Genomic DNA, 21,655 nt, shown 5'->3' with positions numbered 1-21,655 from the left:
ATATTTTCATATCTGTCCTTATTATATTACCTTGTTATTTAATATTAATAACATTGTATCTGTCTATACATCTCTTTCTCTCTCTTTCTCTCTCTCTCTCTCTCTCTCTCTCTCTCTCTCTCTTTCTGTTATTCAATCAGTTTCACGAAACTATAGTAATCGTTAATTTATTGGAAGATATTCGATAAACGTTAGGTAGGTCAGTGACTGTTAGAAAAGATGAATCTTTAGATAGAAAGAGATAGGACAAGAGAAAGAGAGGGTGAAAGAGAGAGGAAGTGAGAGAGAAAGAAAGAGAGAAAAAAGATAGAGGAGACGACGAACGCCATTGGCTCGTCAATCAGGTGAGTCGTATACAAGGTCATTGTGTAACCTAAAGTGGCTGGATCAGGAAGGGCCACGCGTAAATCGGACTCGTACGTTAGTATTAGCAGACTCATGGTATTTTCGGATACGCTTAGCACACGATGGGGGTGCTTATTTATAGCTTCTGCTCCGTCCTAACGTGTGACGATTTTAGAAACTCATTTGGCTATCTTCGCCTCCTTGCGTATTATCAAATTCCGTGTCCTTCTTTTTTCGCACGCGCGTTACATATACAATCTATCAATACTTTTGTCTGTGTGTTAAACAACTGTATATATATATATGAAATATATATATATGAAACTTTAAAAGGATTAAAATTAAAATTTCATTAGGAAACTTTAATAGATAATTATATATATATATACACCCACATTTGAAAGTTTAAAGGATTAAAATTTCATTAGGAAACTTCAATGTAATACATAACATTATAATAATTTAATATATGAAAATAAGGGGAGAAGAGAAAGATAGATAGAGAGAGAGAGAGAGAGAGAGAAAGTAATAAAAGAGAAAGTAAAAAAAGAGAAATACTAATAAATATATAATTTAATAATTATATATTTATTAGTATTGACATAATCTGAGATATTTAAAAGATCAAGAAATTTCGTTATTTTCCAAATCATGTATAAGTCTATGTTATAGAAAAAAAAAGGAAAAACAGAAAAAGAAAATAGAAAAATGTAATACAAAAATAAATCGAAATATTTATATTTAATTCATCTTAACACATTCGTTATCTCAAGTAATAAAATTTCCATATCGCTTTCTCCGAAGTTAAACTTTTTACATATTACGTATCATTTTTGTATATCACTTAGGGTGTGCCCCCTTTTTTTTTGTTATCTTCCTCCTAAAATACAGGTATACGAATTATATACACGTTATATCAGGGGAAATTAGAGGTAGTTTTTAGTTTACTTGTTAGAGTCAACACGCATCCATCCATTCATACGTTTATCACTCATAAAACATTCATTCTAACACTTTGTTACACTTTTTATTACTTTTAGTCATTCTCACATAGTGCATATATATATGTATATGCATACATACATACATACGTATATACATACATACATATGTAACCGATAATAGTCGACGACGTTCAACGATGTTTTCATCGATCGTAACGGTTCTTACCACTGTTCGTTTTCACACACGTTTCTTCACTCGTTTATCTTCTTTCTATCTTTTTATTTTTCTCTTTCTTTCTCTTTCTCTTTATCTTTCTCCCTCTCCCTCTCTCTTTCCCTTTCTTTTTCTCTCTCTTTTTCTAATACTAGAGGCACGTGCGATTTATTAGAAAACTTTTACTCTTCCTTTGATCACGCGAGAAACTTATTACAAGAACGAATTAGGTAGGTAGATATATAAGAAAATACTAAAGTTCCAAATATTACAGATTTACTATCTCTTTGTACTTTTCAAATCTTTTCAAGACGAAAAGAAAAATCAAGAAGAAGATATAGAACGGAGATTCTAGAAATATCAAGACGAGTTTATCGGTGTCTGCACGTCGTATTCTCGAAATAGACACAGACTACTAGAATCTCTTTCTCTCTCTCTCTCTCTTTCTCTCTCTCTTTCTTTCTCTTTCTCTCTTTATCTTCTTCGCTCAACGAAGAAAGAACGTAGTCATTTCGCAAAACGTTAACTCAAAGAATAATATTAACTTACGAAGTATCTCGTACGATTTAACTGTTTATAAAAATTATCGAAGATTCACTTAAATACCTAGTTCGAATTTATTCGAAGGTTTTTTTCTTTTTTTTTTTTTTTTTTTTTTTTTGAAGATAATTCATTTCCCTTTCGTTTTGCAAAATCTCTCTTTCTTTCTCTTTCTTTCTTTCTTTCTATCAATATTTTTAGGAATAGCAATGTAAGATAGTTTGAGAAAAAAGTTAGCCGATAGTTTTTCTTTGAAAGGAGGATTACTGGATTCTTTCTGTTGAAGAAATTGCTGAAGAAATTCTAGAGACTAGTTGGTCGATATGAAAGTGCATTCGAGAGCACTTGTTCTTTTCTTATTTTTACTAGAGAGAGAAAGAGAGAAAGAGAGAGAGAGAGAGAGAGAGAGAGTGATATAGATAAAGTGCACACCGAACGGGCTGTCAAGTCGGTGCGTTCAACCCCCTCGAAGGGTGCACAACCCTTCTTTCTCTTTCTCTTTTCTTCTTTCTCTACTTTTTCTCGACCTTCCAAACTTGCCGACTGAGAGCCACTGGGCACAAGGACCTAACGAGACTCAGACCACTCGACTGGAACAAAGCGAGTGTCCTCGAGATTCCACGGCATCTCCTCTATTTTGCGAACCATCAACTTGCGTCTCTTTTCGATTTGCTCCGATACGTCTACTACTTGTCTCTCTCTCTCTCTCTCTCTTTGTCTGTCTGTCTCGGTCTCTGTCACTCTTACTTTTTTTACACCCACACACTTTCACACTACTTTTTTTTCTCTATTAGTAGATCGGTATGGCCCTTCGAAGAGAGGTCAACATTCGTTTGCTCATCAAAGAGCACTTAGCACTACATGATTCTTTTTTTCTCTATGATCCTTGTCTTGCAAATGTTAAAAAAAAAAAAAAGAAAAAAGCGAACGAACGAACAAACAAACAAAAAATTAAAACAAAAGCAAATAATCGTACCTAATATGATAATCTTATTAAGATTGAAGATAACCCTGTTTCTCTCTCTCTCTCTCTCTCTCTCTCTCTCTTACTTTCTTCTCCTTTTCTTTTTTTCTTTTTTTTTTCCATTAACCGTGATTATGGGAGTAAGAAAAAAAATTTATGGATTAGAATTAGTTGCTTATCCACTCGACTATTCACCCTAGCTATTCTACCGGCATAGTCTTAATTAACGTCATTTCTTCCTCCCTTTTTTTCTTCTCCTTCTTCTTCTTTTTTTTTTCTTTTCATTCGGATTCTTCGCGACCCTTCTGTATGACCTGGAAGTTAAACAAGGAAGACCTAATGAGGTCAGAACAAAGAGAGAGTACTCGTCTCTGGTACTTCACTCGTGGTTACTTCGTTGCTGATAATTAAGTCGGTCGTTCAAAGGACTTTTGGGTTTATTGTTAACACCTTGTCATTCATATTTCTCTCTCTCTCTCTCTCTCACTCACTTATTCACTCTCTCTTTCTCTTTTTCTTTTTCTTTCTCTTTATTCTCACAATCTTTCCTTTATTTTCATTTACGTTATTTACAATAAATTTAAGTACGAAATAAACATTAAATTCTAATTAAATTCAAATGTTTCTCATTATAAATCGTCGTTATAATATACATACATACATACATACATACATACATACATACATACATACATACATACATACATATGAAAATTTCTATTCATAACGTAGAGGAGAACAATTTCATACGACGTTATTTTCGTGATACGTCTAGTTCAGTCTGGTGGTACTTCGGGTTAACTCGTGCGTGGCAACCCCGAGCTAATTACGTTGCGATAATTACGTTGGAATGTCGTGCGTGTGCGCGTGTGCGTGACCAACGCGCCTGCGTGCACGTGCGTTCGCTCTATAATATTACGTACTGATTAATAGCGAGCTGTTCACGAGATTGTTTCACTTTTCTCGTAAAAATTATTTCATTTTCTTTCGTCGACCGAAGTTTGTTCCGTCGACCAAACTCGATCTTTCTTTTCTTTGTCGATATTTTATATCATTAATAATATTATAATATATCATTTTTTTTTATTCCTCTTCTCTCTTTCTCTCTCTCTTTCTCATTCTGTTTTTTTTTTCTTTTTTAATTATAACATTCTCTTCTCTTTTGATCTTTAATCTTTAATAATATTATATTATCTCGGAGTACAATTTTTTTTTTAATTTTTTTCTATCTCTCTCTCTCTCTCTCTCCCCTCTCATCTCTCTCTGTCATCCTATTTTTTCTTCTAATTCTTCTTTCTTCTTTTTTCTTCTCTCTCTCTCTCTCTCTCTCTCTTTCTCTCTCTCTCTCTCCTAGCATGATATCTCGCTATCTATCACTCACACAGACGTATGTATTATAGTACACAGTATGAAAAGTCTATACCTCCAAAAAAGTTCTTCGATAAAAAGCATAGCCACTGTTTCCGTTCTTTTATCTGTGCTCGCGTCGAAGTGGAAAGCTCTGTTATTGGTAATACGGTTTAATGTTCGAGGATTATCGCTTTCCGACGCCGACTTGGAAATGGGCCATGATCGTGGATATCATACGTAGTGGCCGTGAATCCTTTATCCAAAGAATATCGAAATTTTCCACGAGATCGATGATCTCAAATTTAAGAAAGATTTCTATCAATTCTAACTGGAGAAAAATAAAAGGCATAAAGATACAACATCGATGTAAAAAAAACTTCAGTAGAGAATGAAAAAATAGGACACGGAGAAAAAATTAGAACACGGAGGCGCATTTATCAGATTGAACGAAAAAAAAAAAAAAAGAATGAAAAAAAAAGAAACAATAAAAAAAAGAAGAAACGAGAAAAAAATTTCCGTCGACCTATATATTTATCATATCGATACTTAATAATAATATTTAAAAAGAAAGATAAAAACAAATTGATATAATTTTCTCGTCGAGTATCAACGATATATATATATATATATATATATATTTCAGTTTTCTAAATCATTCGAATTAATTAAGATTGACGGGGATGAGAAAACTTGGACGCTGAACGAAATACTTTGATTCATTGATAGAAAAAAAAGAAGAAATAATATAAAAATATAAAATGTATTTGTTAAACGGGTATTCGGTGTAACGCGAGTAACGTATAAAACAAGAAAAGAAAAGAAAAAAGGAAAGAAAGAAAAAGGAAAAGAAACGAAAAGAAATGAAATGAAATGAAAGAGAAAGAAAAGCTATAAAAGAAAGAATCGAAGGTCGTCGTTCCTACGCGTTCGAAATTTGGTACGGAAGCCTGTTGTCATTGCGTGACCTGTTCCGTGCGTGACTTCGTGGACACAAAGACAGAGAGAGAGAGAGAGAGAGAGAGAGAGAGAGAGAGAGAGAGAGAGAGAGAGAGAGAGAGAAAGAGAAAAAAGCACAAATAGATAGGCATAGAGCGAGAAAGCATGTACGGATCGATAGGACAGCCAGCTGTGACGTTACCACGAAGATACCACATTGTAACCATCGTGTGTGTTTCTTCTAACAACTATACCCTATTCTAATTGGAGACAACAGTTAAGTCTATTTCTTATTTTTTCTCTTTTCCGTTCTTTTTTCTTTTCTCTCTTTTTCTTTTTTTCCTTTTTTCCTTTCATCATTCTCGCAGATACTTAAAATGGAATATTAGATCCGCCGAAAGCCTTTTTGTGTTTTATTTAGCATGCAATTATTTGTACAAGGACGAGTCGTATTTTTATCGGAGAAAAATTTCAAAGGTCTTTTCTTCTTTTTTCTACTTCTTCTTTCTTTTTTTTTTTTTTTTCTTTTTTCTTTTTTGCCTCATCGAGATTTGCGCGAAAGATTTTAATGTTAGATAATAATAGAAATAAGATCGTTAATTAAATTGACAGTGTATGATTCACTTTTATTTCTTTTCTTTCTCTCTCTCTCTCTCTCTTCTTTTTTTTTTTTTTTTTACTTCTTTCCAATAATCTTGATTCGTGCATGTCGATCGAGGGTATAACATCGTTAATGAATTATTAATTCCAGTACGTAACAACGGTATTATTTCCTATTATTTGATTTGTGCATTCATTTTTATTCCTACTTTATTTACTTATTTATTTATTTCTCTTTTTTCCGAATAATAATCTCGATCCGAACGAAATTGATGATCATAAGCGATATATGAGATATCATTTTCCGCATAATAACGTTAAACTGATGAAACTTCGAAACGAACACCGTTCGTCAAGAATAATAATATTATATTATATATCGTCGAGGCCGATAGAAATGTAAAAAAGAAAACTTATCGATAAACTTTAATAACATAATGATCGATGCGCGTGCGCTTGCGCGTGAAGTATCTATCTACAATGTGCAGTAAAATTCGCGTCCATCTTTTGATCCGTATGGATCGTATCGCGAATGTTGATCCTACTCGACGATGACGTTCTCCATCGACCATCCAGGTGGCCGATGGCACTCTTGGCACGCTTGCCCGTGCGATTACGTCGTAACACACAGCAGTGTGTTTTCCATCTTCGAAGATTGCGCAACCGGAGCTACGAGCAACCCCCTTGTCCTCTTCCTCCTCTTCTACCACTACTTCTACCTCCACCTTCTCCACCACCTTCACGTCCGCCACTTCTTTCCTCTCTATCTCTTTCACTCTAGCACAACTAACACTTTGGATCGAGAATCCGAAGGTTGCTTTGCGAGCCACATTTTCGTACGAGACATACTTTCCTTTTGTCGATCTCTTCTGGAACACGTCCAAGGTACCTTGACTCGTAAACCGCGTACCCAATTAGCTTCTTCGATGAAGATAAAAAAAAGAAAAGGAAAGAAGAGAGATAGATAGATAGGTAGATAGATAGATAGATAGAGAGAAAGAGTGTGTGTGTGTGTGTATGAGAAAGAGAGAGAGAGAGAGAAGTAGACCTGTTCATTCGTGACGTTTTCACCATTTTCCGTCTTTCTTCGTCACCTTCTCTTAGACGCGACACACGATCGTGCTCGACGAGCCGTGAGTTCGACCTTGAAAACAAGACCACGAGTAGCCGGTAGCAGTTTGAAAAGCGACGTGTCGACGACCGCTACAAAATATGTCTCTCTTTGTTGTATGTAATAAGGTTAATGTGGATAGATGAATTGATAGATAATTAGATAGTAATACGATTGGGATTGACAAATTTTATTTTTTAATAAATCAACTCTTCGAGAAATGTCGTCGAGAGATTTTTTATCCTGCTTACGTTCTCTCGCGCGAATATTTTTCTTTTCTTCATTTCCTTTATTTTCCTTATTTTTCCTTTATTTTGTTCTTCCTTCTTTCTTTTCATTTCTAGCGGTAACTAAAAATATTGATTATTCGATATTATGCGACGATACGCGTTAGTTCTAATCTTCGATCGAAAATATACGTTTGATTTGCAAATTGTTAAGTACCTATCTTCTATCGTTTCTTTTTTCTTTCTTTCTTTTTTTTTTTTTTTTTTTTTAAAGAATCTTACGACGATAAAACGATTGGATCGAATTGATCGATAAGATAATGGAACTACGAGAATTTTTCGTTATGAACTAATATCGTTTTATTTTAATAAATTCTTAACTTACATATGTACGTACGTAACAACGTATATTTATTTTTTAACGTAATCAATAATTATATAGTTATTCAAATAGACCTTCTGCGGTTAATATAGTAATTTAGGCGTAAAATAAACACGGAGTAAGGGCAAAATAAGCGCGTAATAATGATGCAAGGTAAGCTAAGAAACCATCGCTCGCTCATTACTACCATTTACTTACTACTACCCTTACTACTGCTATTTACTTACTACATTTTAGTAGTAGTATGAAATCCGCAGGATTTCTCAGAGGCATTTAAATTGAAATATCTCCTAAATTAATAAAATAATTTTTCAAACGTACGATTAATTCTATTTTTCTGTTTTTTTTTTTCTTTTTCATTAAGAAAAATATCGACCGACGCTATCGTAAAACATATGATTTTATAAAAAAAAAAACCTTTGTCAACCTTGATATGTCCTTTACTTAGAAAAAGAAAAAATTGTTACTACCATATTATAGACATCTCTATAGAGTACGATTTCTTTAAACGAAATTTTATCGTATCTTTAAAAAGAACAGACTTATTTTTCCATATGATTAAATCTGTATGTACTTACAGTATATATATACGTACGTATGTACGTATGTATGTATGCATGTATGTATTATAACTAAACTACATTTTGAATATTGTACCAAAGTAATCTGCACCTTAATTAACGTCTGGTATTTAAGCTTGAACATCATATCAATATTTAATCATCAGAGTCGATAGTAGGTCGTTCAAAACGTTTCGAAAGTTACTTTTGAATAAAGGATTAATCGTTGTTATCTCGGTTTTTCGTCAAAGACGATATCCGTTGACTTTACGACTCCGCAGTTTTGTCGTTTCTTTAACTACTACTGGAAAATACAAAAATCTTTGGCCTACCGCCAAAGATTCTTTATAGCGAGTTTCAACGTTTTACTAGGGAGTCGTTTCCCTTCAACAACTATGTACATATGTATGTATGTAAGTTGATACGTTTCGAACAATGTATATGTATGTATGTATATATGTACATGCTGGGTCAATAGTTCCTAAATCATTTTACAAATCGATTAATCTTTTTCGTGACTTTTTAGGCTAATTTTTTTCTTCCTCTCTTCTTTTTTATCAGATTGTAAAAGTGCCAGCATAACTATGAGTCCAAAGAGTTGCGAAAAAGAGTAATTGATTTTTAAAGTCATTTAAAAACTTTTGACTCATCTAGGAACTTTTTGTCGATTCTATATATATATAGGGTTTATATTATAGATGGATATATATATATATATATACATATACACATCGTATTCACACTATATACTTCATACTATACATACTATATACTATATATATATATACGGAGTAATAGTCAATATATATATATATATATGGTTTATATTATAGGTGGATATACCTATCTATACATATAGATATATATACACGCAAATATATACAATATACCATTTTATATTATATTATATATATATGTATATACATGTGTGTATATATGCCTGTATGTATATATATATATATATATATATAATATAGGTATATAATATAGGTACATGTACGCTAATTTTCGAATCAGACGTTTACTAGCTTTCGTGTCTATGAAAAGAATGGCTCGTTGAACGTAATCGCTGGTTATTTATCGGGTGCCGCACGTTCACGATATACCTCTGTCTCTCTTCAATAAACGACAATCAGAATCAAGGAACGACGCGACACCAACTTCCCACGGATATAAATTTGTCGACGCGCCGCGCTCGCCGGATCGGTATCGGCCTTGACACGCATTCGATACGGGTCGTCGCCTACGTTAATCGTAGAAAAACGAAAAGAGAAAGAAAAAGAAAATAAATAGAGAAGAAAAGAAGGGAGCGAAGATAAAAAAAGAAAAGAAAGAAAAAGAAAAGAAAATGAACGATCGATTAACGTACGTTGAATTCTCACGATCGTTTTTCGGTGAAACGTAATTTCATTTTTAAAATAAGGTTTATGAAAATTTCTTCTTCGTAAAGATTTTAAATGATTGAAATTCTAATACCTATTAAGTGCGAAGAAAATCTAACGAAGCGAGTCTTACGAGAATGAAATTATTCTTTATCTTTTATGTATCAAGTATACTAAAAGTTATGTTATTATAATTTCTATGAAATTGGGTTTGGCGCTTAACGTGAATTGAATAAGTATAGAAGATAGTAAAAACGAAGAAAAAAGAGAATGATAAAGAAGTTTTTAAAAAATACATAGTAAAATTACATTAATTATATAATATATAATATATAATATAATTATGTATATAGGTATCATTAATGATCATCGGCTTATATCGGCGATCAATTTTTTATAAATTTTATTTAAAACATTTTTGAAATTAACAAAAAAAAAAAGGAAAATTCAGATTATACCCATTCCATGATAAAAGATAAAAGTCAAATATAAAAGTTATGGAAATAAAAATCTACTATATTATATAAAAAGATTACGAACGTTATTATGATTTTTGCGAAATTAATCTGACTTGTCGAAGTATTTGTTAACATTATTTCTTTTCTTCTTTCTTTTTTTTTTCAATCGATTAAAATTTTTTGTCTGCATTTTTATTAGGAACCAAATTCCTCTGCAGCGAGGTGATAGCATTGATAAGGAGCGAGGTGGACGATATTTGCCTGCAAATCATAAACTTCGAGGATCTGAGCTCACAGCCTCCACCACAAGCTGCGATTCCACCACCGAGTCAGGCCAACAACAGGCTTGTTACGCGCTGTAAGTACCAAACTTTTTTTCTCTATTATTTATCTACTTATCTATCTGTCTGTAATGTATGTTAATCGAATTAACGTCGAATAGAAAATATATGGCTATTTATCGGATCGGTATTTTTAAGTATTTGGTAAGTATTTTAAAATTAATGGTCAATATTTATTAATAAGATATTAGTATGTAATATGAGTGATACAACTTTGATACTAAATTATATATATATATATATATTGACCATTTGTTTTATAAAATAATTATTATGAATTAATAAAAATACTGATTAAGTAAATGGCAACGTAGAAAATAGATATATCTATCTTCTTCTAACTAAGAAATATTTCGATATATAATTCTCTTTAATCTTGGAAATCAGATTGAAAATAAATTAATAATGAAAGATACAGTAAAATATTTATCTTCCATAACGATAAATATTTTTAATACACTTATAGCCGTAATTTTAATGTTATAATGTTTAAGCATCCACAATTTTAATATTATATTCTTAGAATCCTAGAATCCTTTCATTTTTATTATTGACGTTTTATTTTTAATGAAAAAAAAATACTTTCGAATTCATTAGATTTTAATCTATATATTGTCGAACTCACTGAAAAATTTTAGATATTGTAATATCCATAACGAATTTTTCTTAACGATTTTCTGACGATTGGGATAGGGGATGGGATTAGGGGGATGGATATAGAGGGGGTAGGTTGATCGAGACGAATCTTCCGAGTTTCTTCAAAGATGTAAGACACTATCAAGTGGCATAACTGTCGACTGTCGTCATAGTCGTAACGATCGTTATTATGATCGAGAAATCGGGGTCAGGATTTAGCCGCATAATGAGTCTAACTGGGATCTTGCGGAGTTTACGAGGGGGTATTCTATGCGAACGTTTATGCTCGCACGCTCTTTTGTACATATAGTACTTAGATAGGTAGATAGACACATAGATACATAAAACTTGCACATACACACACACACACACACACACACTGTGTATATAAGTCTGTACACATTTACACGCACACACATTTATTATTTGTACACATCGAAGATGCGCATCACACACATAAGTACCTACATATATATAGATATATAATAATTTTGTACAAGTATACGTATGCATATAATAATTTACACACAAACATATATGTATATTATATATAAATACATTATAGATACGCGTACACACATTCACATATATACACTTTTATATATATATATATATATATATATTTATATTATTTGTACATATATTATAGACGTGCATCTAATCCAAGCTAGGAAGGGACACGTCGTCAGCTTTTATATCTGGAGTCGTTCGCTAAAACTATTTTTAGATAGCCGCGGTACGGAGTAGTCGGTTGAATGTGTGTGGCACGCCTAACGGTTAACCCTGACCCGATAATAAATGTTATGCCCTCGGATAGGAAGCTATAGGCATAGCTAACGTCGCGTCGCCTCGACAAACTCTCTCTGTCTTTCTCTCTCTCTCTCTCTCTCTCTCTCTCTCTCTCTCTCTCTCTCTCTCTGTTCATTCTTTCTTCTTCTTTCTTCTTCGATCTTACGTCGTTTTCTTACTTCCCTATCACACAAGCCCCTTCCTCCTCCTCAGCCACCATAACATGATGTTGAGACAACGCGATTAATCGATCGATCCTGAATGTCATTTAGTTTTCTTTCCTTTTTTTTTTTTTTCATTTTTTTCTTTTTTTTCAACCGACAAGTTTAGAACTATGTATGTACATCAGAAGTTAGTCTAAAGATTATTTTTTTTCTTTTTTTTTTTTATTTATTTCTTATTAATCTTTTTATTTAATTAAATGTATATGTACATAGAAAAAAATCTTCTTCCGATAGGGACAATCATTTCTTGTTTTTTCTTTTTTTGGGTTTATTATTCATCGGATCAGTATTTGTAAATATTTTTAATCAGTAATTTATATAAATGGTCATTATGTATAACAAAATGTCAGTACGTTTTATGAATGGTCAGTATTTGATCAATCAATACAAAAACTGTTAGTCGATGTAAATATTTTTAAATGTAATAATTCATTAATATTTTATATAGACGGTCAGTATTTATTAACGAACTCAGATGCAATCCTGACCCTTCATTATTTGTACCGTGTATTTATATTGCTTATTGATGTCTTCTTATAAATACTAATCGAAATATTCGTATATTATCGAGCATTCATTTTACAAAATATTTACCATTAATTAATACAAATACCGTTTGAATAGATAGAAATGCATTCTTTCTTTTTTTTTTTTTTTAATAAATTTTCTTATATCATATATAAACCGGATGTTTATTTTTGTGTCTTCTCTCTCTTTTTTTTTTTTTTAACAAAAACAACACATCTTCTAGTCGTTAGCAATTAATCTTTCGTTCATTGAGAATTTCCAAAAGAATCATCGTGTATCATTGGAAAGAGAGAAGAAAAGAAAAAAAGAAAAAAAAAAAAAAAGAAAAAAAAAAGAAGAAAAGAAAAAGAATTCTTCAAGTAGAGAATTCATAACGCGAAAACTCATATTTCTCGTATACGTGATATAATATAAACGCGTCTCCCGTTCCTGGCAGTTAATTTTTTTCTTCTTAAATCGAAAAGCTTGAATAATGTGTTGAATAAAAAAAAAAAAAAAGAAGAAAGAAAAAGGATAAAAAAGGAGAAGAAAGGTAAAGGAAAAGACGAGGGGAAAAAAATTTATCTAATAATTTTGAACGTCGAGAATCAGAAGTGTACTCACTTTATTGAATATGGCATATCCAGTAAAATTGTAGTTTAAAACGTGCTTGAAGCATTACATATATACATATATATATATATATATATATATATATATATATATATAAAGTAGTCGACAGTCATGATTTTCTTTTAAATTATGCAAATATCATAGACGGCAAAATTGAAAGTTTTCGAGATATGATAATACCATAAGTACGATTACATACATATATCTCAGTTGCAGTACTCTAATTATATAATTGATTCTATCGTGCCAGTGCTATTTGGTCTATCCAACGTAGTAAGCGTTTGTCCTTCCACTCGAAACTGCGAGCATTGCATCGTGATCGATCCTTCGTCGAGGCGTCGCATCGAGGCGTCCGATAGAACTCGATCGATATCATCGTATTTCGCTAGTTTTCCTCATTGCAGTTGCTTCTATATATAATACAATTATATACACGCGTATATATACATATATATATATATATGTATATATTTATATATATGTGCAGGGTAGACCTAAAGTCTATAGACGGATACAAAAGTTTTCAGATGATTCAAAATACAAATTAATTATTCTTTGTAGAATATATGTTAGTACTACTGTTTCTTCTTTCTTTTTCTTTTTTTTTTGTTTCTTTTTCTATCGTTTTGCAAGTCTAATGACGAGTCTATAAAAGAATAATTGATATACAAAGTCATTAAGGAACTTTTGACCCATCCTGTATATATATATATATATATATATATATATATATATATGTATGTATATATATGTATATCTATGTATCTTAGTAGTACTTTGTCTTGAAAGATTTGTGTGATCGGCCATCTTCCAGAAAGGAAAAGAATGAGAAGACTATAAAAAAAAAAAAAAGAAAAAAGGAAATTGAAAAGAAAAATGAAAGATAAATAAATAAATGAAGAAAAATATTTTAAGCATGATTAAGACAAGGGTAGCAGCTGTTGAAGAAGTTTATAAAAAAGGGATCAAATGATAAATAAAAAAAAAAATAAATAAAAAGAAAAATAAATGAGAAATAAAAAATAAAGGAAAACAAGGTCACGAATACTTTCTTCCATTTTCTTTCATATTTGATTCATTGATCGCAATTATTGGAGGCGAGGCGAGACACCATCTTATCGGACACGATAAGAACCATTCGCGTTATTCTCAACGCACAGGGGTATCCCGTTGGGAACTATTTAGAAACGAGCCAATCAATCCAAAGTCTCTGTCGTTAAATAACGCGATATCTTTGATAACTATTGGATAATAGAAGAACATAGCGAGCCTCTCTTATATATGGCGTTTAATAAACGATCAATATAATACCTATATCTCGTTGCGCGTAGATATATAGATTGGAGAGAGAAAATGAGACAACCTATTATTATCGAATTTCTTTCGTAAGTTTTATTATTGCCGCTTGCTGTTATATAATGAAACTAGAGAGAACCGTTCGGATTGGTCTTCTTTTTGTTTTCTTTTCTTTTTTTCTTTTCCTCTTTCTCACTTTCTTAATTTTTTTATTCTTTTTTCTTTCTTTTTGTTTCTTATTGTGTCATTCGATCATTTTTATTGAGATATTAAAAAGACGAAGTAAGAAAAGAAAATGCGAAATGGAAAGAGTACGATTGTTTGTTTGTTTTTTTTTTTTTTGTATTTATTTTCTTTTATTATCAATAAAGAAAATCGAAGACAAGAGTGAATGAGGAGAGTGATGGCGAAGGCGAGGAGTGCTTTAGATATTTATAATATCCGTTTAACGTTGACCGAGAATTAATTTCAATCTTGTATATAATTTCGTCTGGTATTATATTTTTACGAAGGTTCAGTGACTTTATGTTTGGCGCGATATCAAACCCGTGAATTTGATTTTCCTCTTTGCCAACATTTGTTCGTTCATTCGTTCATTCGTTCGTAAGCGATCTGACATATTCAGAATTTCGGGCCACCGACGATCGTTACAATTTCTCGCCCACGTATCCACCTCGTATTCGATAAGCGAGAAGGATAATAGCAGCCAACGTTGAATAGTTTTTCTACGGTTCGTTTAATCGACAAATCGAGGAGACTATTCACGACGAGAGAAGTTTTAAGTAGAGAGAAATATGTATATACGTACGTATGTGTATTTATGTATGTATGTATGTATGTATGTATGTATGTATGTATGTATGTATGTATGTATGTATGTATGTATGTATGTATGTATGTATGTAGAAAGAGGATACCCCGAAATAACACGCTAACTCCTCGATCTATTGTTACGTACAGGCTGGTCCACGGAAATATTAACTTTAACGACAAAGTTACAGACGTACGTGTTGCATCATTTCAACAAAAAAAAAAAAAAAAAAAAGGAAGTAATGTCACAGCACATGTATAATGTATTATTTAAAATATCATTTATTATTCCTAATCTTCAAAAGACTAAAGTATCGCCAATCCCTTTGTTTCCTTCTTTATATATTCTTTTTGTTTCGGTCTATTAAACAGAACTTTGCTTTATTAACACGATGCAAAATTTGAATAACATACAATGATCGTCTACGTTTTTGTCTCTTTTCTTTTTTTTTCTTCCTTTTTTTTTTATTTTACAAAGCGCTGAAGAATAAAATCATATTTTTCTTTTCTCTCTTTCCCTCTTTCTCCATCTCTTTCTCTCTCTCTCTCTCTCTCTCTCTCTCTCTCTCTCTCTCTCTCTCTCTCTCTCTCTCTCTCTCTCTCTCTCTCTCTCTCTGAATATCTACTATTAAAACTATTAAAAAACAGATTTGAATAAACCAAAAGGGTCGTTTTCGAGTATGAAAAAATTACTGATGAATTAAACGAATAAAAAAAAAAGAGAAATGCAAATATAATACATACATTAGTATGTATATAGTCAATCCTCGAATAATAATATAAAACGTTTTGTTGTTATACGTCGGTTTGGTTATCGTTAAAGTCAATATTTCGAGAAGTTATCAAAATGATATTTGATTAACGTGGAACAACCTGTATAAGAGGCTCGTATTACTAACAGTGACTAATGTGATTCAATGACGTTGACTCGAGCAGTCGACAGGGCAAGGGCGTCCTTTCGCGCTGGCCTCTCGAGGACCGGTGTCGTTGGTCCACCGAGGGTCAGAAATCGGCCAAGAACGACGAGCAACTTACCTCATCGAGTCGCGGATGGGACCATCCTCGACGAGGACGCCTCTGAGAACTGGTAAGTCCTCTCAGAAAACGACATATTTTATAAGCCAAAGCTTCTTCTTCTTCTTCTTCTTCTTCTTCTTCTTCCTCCTCCTTTCCTTTTTATTCTTCTCCTTTCTTTTCTTTTTCTTCTTTCCTTTTTGCCTTTTTTTTTTTTTTACTTTTCTTTTTATACGCAGGGTGACTCGTTTTTCTTTCTTTTTTTCTTTCTTTTTTTTTTTAACCAAATATCTCCGTTCCAAATAGATTTTGCAAAGGAACGTTTCGAATAAAAGAGTAAGTTTCGAAGGGTTGGCCTTGAGTGACAGAGAAAAGGAATTTAATAACAGTATCGTAGTTATTTTCGATAGAGAGAAGATGCTCTTATGGAAGATACGAGATTGGTAAATAATTTTTTCTTTTTTTTTTTTTTTTGTATTTTTGTTTCTTCAATGAAAATCGATTGATATATCAAAAGTCAAAGAAATAAATCGTAGAAAATATCTGTAGGAGTCGGACGACGAACGCCTGAAGGTATAAATTTTCATTGATACTTCATCGAGCTTTAATCGTTACATCGAAGATTAACGAACTGTACTGTAATCGCAATTTTCTTGTTAACATTTAATAACCAATTTATAATCAATCAATTTTTCTCTCTCTCTTTTTCTTTTTCTTTTTTCTCTCTTTTTTATTACATACATTTTCGAAGTTTTAATCAGTCGTTCAGTAGTCACGAAGAACAATATTTTGCAATTTCATAGTTCGTTAAACCTCAAGGCGTCCTAACTCGATGAAATATCGAATGAAAAGATAAACCGCAATTATATTCGTTGGATCCGCATCGATGTTCCCTATAAATTTTCTTGTTAGGTCGAATATATCGATGTATAAAAAAAAAAAAAAAAAAAAAGAAGAAGATTACAATTTTCATCTACAAAATATGGCGGCGATACGTATTAAATTATCTTTTGTAATCCACATAAGTTAACACAAGTTTTATTCGAAAAATTTGTTTATAAAATCAATAGGATATCGGAGATATTTGATCGTATCGTTTCTTGAAACGATATTAATTAATTATTATTAAACCATATGGCCTTTTACACAGCGCGAGCTTACTTATATTATTTAATCACTTTTTTAATCTTTTATTATCTCATCTTGAAGAATTGCAACGTATGCTATTATATATCTACGTCGTTTCTTTCAATGTAGATAGAAATATAATCTTAATAACTAACTCGCTAGAGTGGCATAGGATTTTTTTCACGTTTTCCCAGGTGTATGTCCAACGTATGTAAGGCTGCAAAGTAAAGTATATATACACACACACACACACATACATTTACACATACAGAGAAAAAAGGAAAGACAGATAGATAGATAGATAGAAAGGTAGGATCATAAAACAAAAGGTAATCCAATTTTCTTCGGATATGTGGCCTCGAGAAAGTTTCTATCTTTTTCCAATCTTTTTCTATCGCAAAGTTTCGTTTTCCTCTTCCCTCCCTTCCTCTCATTCCTCCAAATAATAATATTCTTGACGAATCGTCGACAAATATTTAACGTTATGTACGTTCGTCGACGTATCGATCATCGATTTGTTTAAATACGAACATTACCTTCTATACATTAGAAAGATTCATTATTTTAAAGTACGAAAATTATATTAGGATATTTCTAGTTATGTTAAAGGATCGATAATAAAGCCGTGCTCGAACTAGAAGATTACTCGAATCTAGTTCTCGAATAAAACATTCGATCCAAGATTCGGTATGTAACGCGCGTCGGACGAAAATTGCGATTGGATTTCGAAATGAACGGTGCGACCGAACGAACCAGGAAGTAAGCCACTGAAAACTTAAACCAGTCGTTCTAATTTTCACGAAAGTCCTAATTCCGTAGGAGAAACGTGCTCGATACAATTTTAAGAGGTGGCGGAGAGGGGCGAGAAATGGAGGAGGAGTATTCGAGGAAAGAAAAATTAATTCGACTACAAAATAAAAGGGAGAAAACGTTAACGTATACTCTCTTTTTCTTTTTTTTTTTCTTTTTTTTTCTTCTTTCTTTCTCTTTTTTTTTTTACGACAGATAAAATCAAGGGGGAGGGGAGTGGGATGGGATTAAAGAAAGAAATTTTAATCAAGCAAATTGCACGGTCTAATTTTTTTCATTTTATTCCAGCCATGATCGAAGTTCGATCGTAGGTGTAGTATGAATCAACGTTAATTATATTTATTTTCATTCATTTTGTAGTCAAATATCGAGAAAAATGATTAAAAAAAGAGGAAAAAGAAATTGAAATGAATCGAATGTTAGCACCGATATCAAACGAAGAAAATTACATTTTTTCATCATTTTTTTTTAAATATTGAATTACGTGAAATAGGTAATTAATGATTGATTATATTACGTATTGTCTGATAAAAGAAAAAAAGAAAAAAATAAAAAAACAAAGTAAAAAAAAAAAAAAGCAGCACCTTATTTATTATATCTCGATATTTGTTCTACAAACTATCTATTTTCTATATAAGTACGATTTCTACCATTCCATTTTCTATATAAGTAAATAAATAAATAAATAAATAAATAAATAAATAAACCGGAATGAAATTTAATCGAATTTAATGAAAATATTTTTCGTTATTCTAAAACAGCTACGAAATACGTAGACAATTTTTGTCAAATCGAGCCAACATTTTTTTTTTTTTTTTATGATCCGACGATTCGTAACGCTCGACGATTTTTTACTTGTCGATTTTGAAGCTCCGCTAACTGACGTTAAGAATCTCTCTCTCTCTCTCTCTCTCTCTCTCTCTCTCTTTCCTTCACTCTCTCTTTCACTCTCTTTCATAGCCAGTTGAGCCTTTGTGTCTCCAACACGATTCTTCGTTCCGCGGAACTAATTTCCGTGGGACGATGCGATTGATCGATCGGATATTCTTCGTTCGGGAGCAATTCCGAATCCGTCCATTGTGCTAAAACGATTCCAATCGAGCGAGCAATCTAACCACTACTGACCTCCCAACTTCAACTATCGCTTTTCTATCCACTTTATCCTTGCGCGCGATTCTTAAACTTTCGCGATCGTTTGACCCCTTCCTTTCGTCTTCCTCCCCTTTCTACCTTCGGTATCATCACCTTTCTTTCTTTCTTTCTTTCTTTTTTTTCTTTTTTTCTCTCCTCTCTCTCTCTCTCTCTCTTTCTTTTCTTTTTTTTTCTTCTCTTCCTTCCTTTCATTATACCGATCAAGGAAATTGCGTTTCGTAATGTATGTAATCCTCGTATAATAAGTTTGAATAAATTTTAAACAATCCCTTCGACAAAAGCGTATACGTCATTTATTCAACGAAAATATTGTCACTTTCGATTTCAAATATTACTCTTGCGTTTCAATTCATTTTATCGTATATGTCGTTCGATCATTAACATAGAGTTAGATCCGGTTTCGATGTATTTCTTCGGGATGTGATTTAGATATTTATTATTTATATTTCTGTTTCTAAACATTGAGAATTATCGTACATAAAAGTACATGCAATGAAAAAGAATTCAATCCAGATGGTAAAAAATAGATACATACATGGTATATTTGGATATGCCAAAAGAACAAATTTTGTTTACCACTCTGTTGTGATCGAGCCGACGAAAAAGACAAACATGTTTTCGGTGATATTTGTTGTTTCAATAAACGACATCTGGGATATATAGTCATTTTGGAACAAGACGAATCTAGACGAATGATCTAAATCAAAAATTGAACAATTTATTATATCTCGCAGGCTGTATTATTTTTTTCATCAATTGGTAAAATTGTTTATGTTACTATGGCGTCTCTGACGTTGTTTAGTCTCATCAACGATATCAAACGAAACCACACCCAAAGAAGGTATTTATTTTTTTGTAAACGCGAAGAATGTTCTAAGAATATTCTATGAAAATTTCATTAGAAAATTCCAAGAATTGACGAAGCAAAGTCGGCTTCCTTGGCTACTCCCCCTCCTACCTCTATTATCATCCCGAATTAAATTTTAAACGCGCTCGTATATTTCCATTAATCTAATGATAGTCGATCGACTGACTGGTGAACTTTAGTATAGTGTAGAGCCTATATTAGTCTCATTAGAGACAAAAACATGCTACTCATGACGTATGATGGTGTCAAATGGTAGGGATCGTCTTCCACAACCTTACAGTATCGGATAAGTAGGGTTTCAAGGGTTCTTATCCCTGTGTCATTAGAGATAAAAGGGACAAAAAATCGGATGGTAGTTGGGGCAAAAATAGTAGTAGTAAAAAAAAGTAATTGTAGTAGTAGTAGTAGTAGTAGTAGTAGTAGTACTAGTAATAGTAGTAGTAATTAGGATTAGGTCAGATTAGAGACGCGACGAGACGTATCGTAAGGTATAACTCATGTCACGTGATGCAAGTACGTAGTGTACATAAGTGGTGACGTAGAGTGACAGTGTATTACGGTGCACAGGGATGGAGAGGAAGGGTTAATGCGACGTCATGAGTTCCCTCGTGAGATAATTTTCCTGGTAGTCGTAAGGAGAAGGACTGGGTATGCGATTCTAAGTATTCCGGTCCGTGCATTCTTTTGATCTTAACAATAAGTAGTAATATTTTTTGTCCTCGAAAATATTTTACTCGCGTAAATAAACGTAGACGAACGTATTTTTGTATATCTCGCGATTGTTCGTTCAGTTCAATACTTTCTCTCTCTCTTTTTCTCTCTGTACATCTTTGAAAATGGCCGACTGGTAGCGAAATCGCGAAACGTTGCCATATTCTGACTTATTTGAGAAACGAATAGTCATGTACAGGCCGACACGATGAAAGAGAGAGAGAACAAGCGACATAAACTATCCTCGAAAGTGGAAACCACGGAAAACGACAGAGAGTAATGCGATGCACTGTCTGGTGGACGACCTTGAAGGGAGACAGCGACTGCCGGAGACAGGATAGTTCCTCTCTCTCTCTCTCTCTCTCTCTCTCTCTCTCTCTCTGTCTTTCTCTCTCTTACTCTCCTCTCTTTCTCTCTCTCTCTCTGTGTCTTTCTATTTCTCTGTCTTTGTCTGTCTACCTGCTTTTCTCTTTCTCTCTTCAAGGTCGATTTACCGCTCCTCTTAGCCTTTACACGCGAGAACGAAACGATCGGGGTTTGGTATCACGAACCTTCACTGCGAGTTTACTAATCTCGATGCGATCTTTTCATGGGAAAAAAAGCTGATACTATATTATAATCGTTTTTGTATTATTATTTTTATTTTTATTATTTTTTTTATTTTATTTTATTTATTTCTCTTTATTTTTTCTCTTTCTCCTTTTTTCTTGCGAATTATTCTTC

General features: G+C 32.5%; 1 protein-coding gene across 21 annotated transcripts in view; it reads left to right on the top strand.

The window, feature by feature from the left end:
- LOC122629946 (potassium voltage-gated channel unc-103) overlaps positions 1-21,655 on the top strand; it is a 130,215-nt gene that overhangs the window by 34,696 nt on the left and 73,864 nt on the right. For 19 of the 21 annotated variants that reach the window (XM_043813927.1, XM_043813905.1, XM_043813969.1 and 16 more), the window contains 2 exons: positions 10,213-10,371; positions 16,186-16,336. In XM_043813927.1, the coding sequence (XP_043669862.1) occupies positions 10,213-10,371; positions 16,186-16,336 (310 nt within the window). The remainder of the gene's footprint in view (positions 1-10,212; positions 10,372-16,185; positions 16,337-21,655) is intronic. The other 2 variants (XM_043814056.1, XM_043814065.1) reach the window with 1 other exon arrangement.

This window comes from Vespula pensylvanica, chromosome 1, assembly GCF_014466175.1.
Source record: "Vespula pensylvanica isolate Volc-1 chromosome 1, ASM1446617v1, whole genome shotgun sequence".
In the NCBI taxonomy this organism is placed as follows: domain Eukaryota; kingdom Metazoa; phylum Arthropoda; class Insecta; order Hymenoptera; family Vespidae; genus Vespula; species Vespula pensylvanica.
Note: the sequence above shows the minus strand (reverse complement) of the source record. Positions and strands in the feature narration are given on the sequence as shown.